The sequence below is a fragment of the Gossypium hirsutum genome, chromosome D09 (genome assembly GCF_007990345.1).
Source record: "Gossypium hirsutum isolate 1008001.06 chromosome D09, Gossypium_hirsutum_v2.1, whole genome shotgun sequence".
NCBI lineage: Eukaryota > Viridiplantae > Streptophyta > Magnoliopsida > Malvales > Malvaceae > Gossypium > Gossypium hirsutum.
Genome location: NC_053445.1, coordinates 26,645,424 through 26,655,451, shown reverse-complemented (window position 1 = coordinate 26,655,451; position 10,028 = coordinate 26,645,424). Strand labels below are relative to the sequence as shown.

General features: G+C 32.9%; 1 protein-coding gene across 1 annotated transcript; it reads right to left on the bottom strand.

Moving 5' to 3' along the window:
- Positions 1-944: 944 nt before the first annotated feature.
- On the bottom strand, positions 945-1,864 carry LOC107945845 (21 kDa seed protein). The gene has a single exon (XM_016879990.2). It carries the CDS (start codon positions 1,796-1,798, stop codon positions 1,115-1,117), a length of 684 nt encoding a protein of 227 aa, XP_016735479.1. The 5' UTR covers positions 1,799-1,864; the 3' UTR covers positions 945-1,114.
- Between the last annotated feature and the right edge of the window lie 8,164 nt (positions 1,865-10,028).

The following is a 10,028-nucleotide window of genomic DNA, read 5'->3' as shown; positions in this document are numbered from 1 at the left end:
TATTCTTTTAAATTTTATAATATCTAAATCTTGTTTAGATTTATTCCAATATAAAGTATGGACATATTTCACATTTATACGTGTTAATAATAAAATTTAATTATAATTATTAAAAAAATTAATTGTAATTAATAGTCAACTGAGCTCATGCTAAAATATTATACATCCTAGTAAAATGTTTCTATTAGTAATTAATTTCAAGGACTTAATGTGAAAAATTTAGTATTCTTATTTCCACCCATTTATGCTTGGTTTTTGTTTTCTTTTTATTTCTAGTATGTTTTTTTAAAGAAACTAAACATTTGCACCAACAAAGTTATATACTTAGCGGTTAGCAATTTTCATTCCATAGTCTATTTACTTTATATGTAGTTCTTATTACAATGCAACGTATCAAGTTAGTGAGTGTCGCATTATTGTACCGCTGTAAGAGAATACAACATTTGATGAGTAGTTGGATTTTTCTTTGTTTAGGTTAATTTATTAAGTTAAATAATTAAATAAGAATAATATTTTGAGACTCATTTATTGAATAAATCGAACATAAACAAAGTTTATTTAGTTCATTTATATTTATAAATAAATTCATTTAGGTTTGTTTAAAGCTCCTTTAATAAATCATTTAAAGCTTGTTTATTGTCTCATTAGTATATATTAATAAAATTATTATGATTTGTGTACTTATTTTTTATTATAATATAATTATTAATAGTTATATTTGAGTATTTTATATCTAAAAAATAATATATATGTTTATTTATTGCCTGTCGTTCATGAACATTATTTGTAAACATATTCAATTATAAATTCATGAAAATATTTATGAGTATAAACACATATAATTCTAAATAAACCAACACAAACAAATATTAAAAATAAACAAATCAACATGGAAAGCATCCGTTCATTCGGCAGCCAAAAAAAAAACAGAAGAAAAAGAAGAGTAAATAACCAAATGGTTAATTCATTAAGTTGAAAAGAGTACAAGGCAAGGCTCTGAGAGGCAAACCCTGTATGCATATGCCTGTCCCAGAATTAAGCACCAGGGGATTAACTTTTATTTGCTTAAAACTAACATTATAGTAATTAGATCATGCATGATAATTGCTTTCAATCAAGTATTAACAACTTGTTGAATGCCCCCAGCTCTAGCTGAGTTTACTTTCATAAAAATAAATGGCCATCCACTGCCATCGGAGAGAGCCAAACGGATTTGTCCATCGCTATCTACATCTCTCTCGATTTCGCTGCATAATGTTGTGCATGATTCACATACTGAAGGACAATACTTAAACTTATAACCCAAAATGCCAACATTCTCTATTTTAAACCAACTGGTCAAAGTGTTGGGACCAGGGTTCCCTCTAACCCCATCGGTTGTCACCCACCATTTCCCGGCTGAATCATCATAATTGTCAATCTTCCACACCGTTGTTGTTCGGCAGAGTTTGGTCCTGATGGGAGTGAACTCTATGTTTACATCGGTGGATAGGCGGACTACAGTATCGTTGGTGTCTGCATTAGAAAATATCACCGGTGTACCTTTGTCGAAATCGGATCGTCTTTGAACGACGATTTCCGGGCATGGTTGTTTGGTAGACCTGCCTAGGGCAAGCCCCCCACCGCCAGCACCAAATATCGCTGACACAACGTAGTATTCAACGCCTGTGCGGAGCCAGTCACCATCGATGTCGAGCACAGGATATTTTGTAGCGTTGGCCACCTCGAACAAAAAGGACGGTGGTGTGATTGAGAAGATGAAAAGAAGGAAAAGTGAAGCGGTTGTTGTGCCTTTCATTTTTCGAAGATTGTGTTAGTATTTGCATGCCAATTTATAGAGGCCATAAACGTCAAAAATTGATAAAATTTGGTATATGTTTGGATTAAATATAAATTTATACTCGAATTTGTACTTCTTTTTAGATTAGTATTTATAACTTTTTTTATGTTAGATTGGTGTCCAAACTTTTTTTTTTGTCTAAACTTAAACTTAATGTCGTTAAATTTTTATTAATGTGGCAACGCTGACCACTCACGCATTGTGATTTGTCACTTTATTTGGCTTGAAAAATTATTTCCTTTTAATTATTTTCCATTTCATTTTATATTTTTAAAAACCCTTTCACTTATTTTTTTCCTTCGAAATTTCCTTTCCCGGCCCCATCGTCTTTCTTCTACCTCTTTGACTACTGCAATTTTCTTTTCTTTCTTTTTTTTCATTTTTTCCTTTCACCATCTCTACCTGACAGCTTCGTCTTCTACCTCTCTTCTATATGTTTCATTTTTTCTTTTTCTTTTTTTCCCTTTCATTGGTTGTTTCATTTTCTATCTCTCTGGGTTATATGTTCATAACACATATATTAAAGGAAGAAAACAATCGAAAATGTCTTCTTCGACAAAACCCAGAACATTAATTTCACAAACCCACAATTCTTTAAAAAATTTAACATCACAAACAAAACCCATAAAAAATTAACATAACAAACAAAACATATGAATCCTAAAACATCAAATTGAATTCAAGAAAAATTGAACTCATATATATTTTTGTCAATCCTAACTTAACTTCGATGTAATAAAGGGATTGGATTCCGCAATTTGCAATGACTTTATCTAGCCAAAGTAGCAAAAACAAAAGATGCAATAGCGAGACTAACAAGGAAGCAACAACATACACCAGGAACAACAAGATTTCTATTGATATGCATTGTTATCGGTCTTTTATTGACTGCTCTTATTGCCGATATTTTTTGGGCTTCATCTTCTCGTTGCAAGCTTTCATCTCTTTTGATTTTGAATAATTGGTCCCCTCATTTATTTGATTTTCCAGCTACATTTCCATTCCAGTTCAATGACCCTCTTAATTCATCGGCAAACCAAAAACCCAAGGTGAAAAAACAGTCTTTTTGTTGTTTCGATGGTGGAAAAAACCCAAGATGGTGCCTGTTCCTGTTTCTCATTTATATGGCGCTGCTATTCAGATTAAGAATCCTCAACTTAACAGTCAAGTTCCATGATGATTCAAAAGTTGACTAGAGTCATTATTTGGACCGAAGAACAAATGTCGGTGACAATGTCGTCGTGCGGCTGTGGTGCATGTTGGCTGCGGCTAGGATTGGGAAAGAGAAAAGGAGAATAAAAAGAAAAGAAAAAATAAATGGAAATGGGAAAGAATAAAAGAGAAGGGAAATGGGAAAAAATGGGAAAAATCGAAAATGGACTATGACATCATCATGATGTCATTATTTCATGTGTCTCAATCCTATTTTGTCATATATCTCAGACTTAATGTTGTTAAAAAAGTACTAAATTAATTGATGGAAAAAAGTTCAGATAAGGATAAAAAAAATTTTAAATATCAATTTGGGGGAAGTGGATAAATTTTTGCATAAATTTTATTTTTAACCCTATAATTTGTTTATTATAACACAATTCAAATGTGAGATAAATGATTAGGAGCACTTTGTATGTGCTATTTATGTACACTCACGAAAAAAATTGTGTCCAATTTGTTAAAAGTGGTTTGAAAATTAAATGTGATTTTAGTTGAAATGGTAAATATTTTAATATTTTGGATTTAAATATTATAACATTCATACTATGATTGTATTTTTTCTAAATTTATTAAAATATAAAAATATCCTCACAATAACTATTTATTGTTTTTTAAAAAGAATAATATTTTTTTTATAATTTTACAATTATATTGAGACTCAGTTCATGAGTGACACCAATTCAATGTAACTCTTAATATATACTAGAAATTTTATCATAGATGTATGTGTGTAGAAATAATGTTAGAATTAAGTGACCCGAGTCTTTATTTAAATCAAATACACTGGTAAAATAAAATAAAAGTAAAATCCCTATAGAATTATACTTCTTTTATTTTATTTTTAGAATAAGGTTTTTTAAACCTTATTTAACTCCATCTATTTAATATTAATTAGAATAAGGTGTTTCATCTTACTACACTCCTATTAGAATATGGTTTTACAAGCCTATAAATAGACATAGTCTACTCCTCTTGTAATTATTCGAATTCGACATAGTGAATTTTCTTCTCCTCTGCTTGTGGTTTTTTTTCCCGAAAGGGTTTCCATGTAAAATATGTGTGTTCTTTATTTTTTTGTGATATATTGTCATTAACGACATTTATTTTCACAAATTGGTATCAGATCTTCTGGGCTGTTCATCTCAATCATGATAATGTCGTCTTTGAAGTATGAAATTCCGCTGTTGGATTGCAACACCAGATTCGCGTTGTGGCAGATAAAGATACAAACAGTTCTTGCACAGATGAACTTAGAGGAAGCCCTACTAGGAGTAGATAAGATGCCTTTAACATTGACAGAGGAAGAGTAAAAGCGCAAGGATCGAAAGACGTTAACACAGTTACATCTGTATTTGTCTAACGAAATTTTACAGGATGTGATGAAGGAGAAGACTGCCGCTGGATTATGAAAGAGGTTGGAACAAATATGTATGTCGAAAACTCTAACTAGTAAGCTGCATATGAAGCAGTGTCTTTATGCTCATCGTTTGGAGGAAGGTACGTCTGTGCACGAACACTTGGCAGTGTTTAAAGAAATTCTTTCAAATTTGGAGACCATGGAGGTTTAGTATGATAAGGAAAATCTAGGGTTGATTCTACTTTGTTCGTTGCCCCCGTCTTATTCAACTTTAGAGATGCAATTTTATATAGTAGTGAGTCTCTCACAGTTGATGAGATTTATGATTCTTTCACCTTGTATGATAAAATGAAGCATCATGTGGTTAAAATCGACTCTCAAGGAGAGGGTCTTATTGTTCGTGGGAGACAAGATCAGAATGCTGATGATGATCGTGGAAGGACACAGGAACAGAATCCTCCCGGTAAATCTAAGGGTAGATTGAAGTCTTCAAACAGAGATAAAACTTGTAACTTCTACAAGAAGAAAGGGGACATTAAATCTGAGTGTTATAAGCTACAGAACAATATCAAAAGGGAGGTTGTGAATCAAAATGAAAAACAACTAGAAAATTCTGGTAAGGCTGATGTTGTAGAAGACTATAGCGATAGTGAACTTTTAGTCACTTCTGTCAACAATTTTAAAGTGAGCGAGGAGTGGATCCTTGATTCGGGCTACACCTTCCACATGAGTCCCAATCGGGATTGGTTTACAACTTACGAAATAATGTCTGAAGGTATTGTTTTGATGGGAAATAATGCTTCATGTAGAATTGCAGGTGTTGGAACAATTAAAGTTAAGATGTTTGGTAGAGTTGTCAGAACACTTAGTGACAAACGACATGTTCCAGAATTGAAGAGAAATTTAATTTCATTGAGTACTTTTGATTCAAAAGGGTACAAATAAACAACTGAAACTGGGGTTTTGAAGATTTCCAAAGGTTCCCTCGTTGTGATGAAAGGGCAGAGAAAGACTACTAAGTTATATGTTTTGCAGGGTTCTACTGTTACTGGCGATGTAGTTGTCGCATCCTCTTCCTTGTCAGATGATTATATTACTAAACTTTGACATATGTGCCTAGGGCATATGAGTGAGAATGACATGGCAGAATTGAGCAAAAGAGGACTTTTTGATTGGCAAGGAATTTACAAACTGAAGTTTTCTGAGCACTGCATTTTTGGGAAGCAAAAGAGAGTTTGATTCACTAGAGAAATCCATAACACGAAAGGAACGTTGGAGTATATTCATTTTGATCTGTGGGGGCCATCCAGAGTGCCTTCGAGAGGTGGAGCTAATTATATGCTAACTTTTATTGATGATTTTTCCAGAAAAGTGTGGGCGTTCTTCTTAAAGCAGAAAAACGATGTGTTTTCCACATTTAAGTCTTGGAAAACCATGATTGAAAAATAGATGGGAAAGAAAATAAAATATCTCCGCACAGACAATGGCTTAGAGTTCTCTTCTGCTGAGTTTAATAAACTGTGCAAGTCAGAAGGGGTCGTGAGACACTTGACAGTTCGTCATACTCCATAGCAAAAATGGCATTGTAGAACAAATGAACAGAACAATCATGAAAAGGTTCGATGTATGTTGTCAAATGCCAACTTACCAAAGTCATTTTGGGCCGAAGTAGCCTCTACTACATGTTTTTTGATCAACCGATCTCTATCCGTTGCCATTGAGAAAAAGACTCCACAAGAGGTATGGTCTGGTAATCCTGCTGACTATTCTTATTTAAAGATCTTTGGTTGTACTGCGTTTGCTCATGTTGATAATCGAATATTGGAACCGAGATCCATTAAATGTGTTTTTCTTGGTTGTAAAGCTAGTATAAATGGATATAAGTTATGGTGTCCTGAAAATAGAAAATTTATGATTAGCAGAGATGTTGTTTTTGATGAAACTGTTATGTAACCTAACTTATCTCTTAAAGACTCTTCCAATAAAGAAAATCAAAAGTAGGTGGAGCATCAGATTAATACAGAATCTACAACAGAGTCAACTACTGAAGCCAGTACAAAAATTTAAAATAGAGTTGCTTCTTCACCACAATACTCTATCGCCAAAAATAAAACTAGAAGAGAAATTAAACCTCCAAAGAAGTATGCTGAGGCTGATCTAGTTGCTTATGCTTTAAATGTGGTTGAAGATATAGATGCAAACCAAAAGCCATCTAATTATTCTGAAGTGGTTAGTTGTGAAGACCTAGAAAAGTGGAGTTTGCTATGCAAGAGGAGATGAAATCACTACACAAAAATAAAACATGAGATCTTGTGAAACTTCCTAAAGTTAAAAAGGTTGTTCGTTGTAAATAAGTGTTTAAGAAGAAAGAGGAGACTCCAAGAGTTGAAGAACCCAGATATAAAGCAAGGCTTGTTACAAAGGGTTACAGTTAAATTCCAAGAGTGGACTTCACAGATGTGTTCTCCCCAGTTGTGAAGCATAGTTCGATTTGAGCTTTGCTTGGTATTGTGGCCATGCTTGATTTAGAGCTTAAGCAGTTAGATGTAAAAACTGTATTTTTGCATGGAGAACTTGAGGAGGATATTTACATGCAACAACTAGAGGGTTTTACAGTCTCAAAAAAAGAGGACTATGTTTGCTTGCTGAAAAGTCCCTTTACGGTTTGAAACAGTCATCAAGACAGTGGTACAAGAGGTTTGATGCCTAACTGCTATCAACATGGTTAAATTGCAAGTTTAGGGTTTGAGGACAAAAATTGATTAAAAGTTAAAATATTAGGGGTAAATTTGTAATTTTACATTAAAATGGAGATGGATTACAATTGAGGATTCTTGTGTAGTTGGGATACTTAATTGAGTAAATTTAATATTTAGATCAAGATATACAACAACCAGACTTAAACCGAGGCAAATCTAAGGTGTTGGATTGGTTTTTGACTCTGTCAAAACAATCGTAGTATCGAGGTATGTTTGTATGAAATATAATCTTATGAACATTAGTTTGATTTGATTATCTGTTACATTATGTTAAATATAAATTGACTCAGAAATATATCGATGTTTTGAATAATTGACGATTAAATAACCCCGTTTGAACCGTAAGAATTTTTAGGATACAAATGACATGTCATTAAGGTTTTTCAGTTTCGGGTGCTGGTCTTGAATGTCCTACCGGTTGTTGAGGTCCTATATTTGTTGCGGATTCTCCACAGCTCATATGAGCAGCATCGTGTAGCTAACATTCTGATCCACAACTCGCGTGAGCATTAATGAAAAGGAAAAGTTATGGTTATATGAAAAGGCACACTATGTGTGTGCATTCCCGAGTATCTGATGTAATTCTAAATTGTTCAACGAGTAAGTAAAGGTTAATGGAAAGGTATGTATCCAAATTGATTATTATTCATAATCTTATGAAAAGGTAAATTTGATGAATGCAACTAGAATGAAAAGAGAAGTAAGCAAGTATGTGATGAGTGGTATGTATATGGGAATTCATTCATGATATGTTCCATGATAAGGTTGAAAGTAAATGAATTATGTATGAACTTACTAACTTGTGAGTTTGGGGATGAAAATAAGAGTTTATTAATCTTATGAGCATGGTAATGATGTTATGCATAGTATATCCGAGTTTGAAAAGGTATGCTATTGTTTAAGTTTATACGATCTTACTAAGCACTAGTTGCTTACGTAGTTTTTCTTCCTTTGTTTTGTAGATCATCGGTAGCTTGACCGGTTGGAATCTTATCGGAGTTTTATCACACTATCCAGTAAGCACTTTGGTATTTGGTTATTTTGGCTATGGTTATAAATGACATGTATAGGACTTTATATAATGGAAGTTTTTTATTATGCTAATGATTAACTTGGTATGGATTTACCTTTTGTGTATATATTTTGTTTGTTTGAACTTATAATGCTTTGGAAAGATTATATGCAGGTTGGTTCACATGGGCACAGAGAGCTACACGACCGTGTGACCTTATAATACACAGGCACAGTGAGAAACACGGTCTGCGTACACGGGTGTGTGGAGTAGTCACACGATCATGTCTGGAGTCACAAGGCCTAGCCACATGGCCTTGTGACCCAATTTTCACAAATTTCCATATTTTTCTCAAAACTTTCTGATTTATTCAAATTGATCCCTGATTGCTTTTAAATCATTTTTAAGGCCCCGATAGCTTGACTTAAGGCCCAAATGTGTATGTTTTCTATGATTGGAATGAAATATTGGAATTTATAATTAAGTTGAATTATTTGTTCTGTTCTAAATTTAAAGTTTTTGTTTTATACACTAATATTTCGTAACTCTAATCCGACGCTGGAGATGGGTTAGGGGTGTTACACTATCACCTATTTACAGTGTAATAAAATGAACTAATAAGTTTAACCTTAAACAATCTAAATTCGATTACTGTCGAATTAAATTTACAATTCAAACACATAATTCTATTTACATGCTCCTAGCCAATCACTTGTATTGCTACAAGCTCGCACACAAACAAACACACACAAAAAATAACAAAAAACAACTAGTAAAAAAAATTTGAAAATTTTCTATGTTACCCCCACACTGTTTTTGGTACATTGTCCCTAATGTGTGTCCCATAGATAAGAGAAGAGACTACCCAGTTTTAGCATTGAAGTTTCTTAGATGTGGTCGGGTGGTCCTCCTCGTGCTGATTTAGCTCTGAAATGTAGTGCCCCATATTGTAGGGGTTCCTACACAAAAATTAGCTAACATAAAAAACTAGTACCAAAAATAAATAAAGTCTGGGAAAAAATAAAATCTTTCAAAATAAAAATACAAGTTACAAAAACATAAAATAAAATAGACTAATTAAATAATTTTTTTGTTACAAAAAAAATTAAAAATGTCCAATTTTCGGAAAAAAAGAAATCAAAGTCTTCAAATAAAATGGTTGAAAATAAGGAAAAAAATGAAAGAATGAAAACTTAATTCTTGTCTTAGTCGAACTTGAGTTCCAACTCTTCCATGTCCCCTTCATTATCTTTTTGCTCCTTGTTTTCCACTTTTGAGTCCTTTTCCTTATTATTATTGGGATCTTGCAATTGGTTAACTTCAAGGGTTGGAAATTTGGGCATCTTCAACTTGTGTCATCTCGTATAATCCTCGAACAACAATCCTGCTAACCGCCTCTGGACATACTAATGTCTAGAGTGTGAGTACTGCAATAAAAAATAGAATTACGAGGTGGTATCCTCAAGTATACGGGTCAAGTTATAATATAGTTTTTCAATGGAGTGGGTGAGTACTCCGATGATCGTACTCAAGGGAGGTGAACGCTAGATCAATTCTAACCTAAACACTAAAAGATCTAATTAGTACTTTTAAATTTAGTTATAGTATGAAGAATATAAAATAAAGGATTTTTAGGTTTTTTATAATAATGAAAAAAATTGCATAAAAAGATAAAATTCAAGAGATTAAAAAGGAAGAATAAATCAAATATGATTATGGGAAATTAGCTCTCTTCAGTAATCTCTATCAATTGCCGCTTCAGGTTCCTTGTCTATCAACTAGTCGCTATCCTAATAGGATCTTCCTATCTTCCACTAACATAACGAGTTAGTAAGAACTACTTAT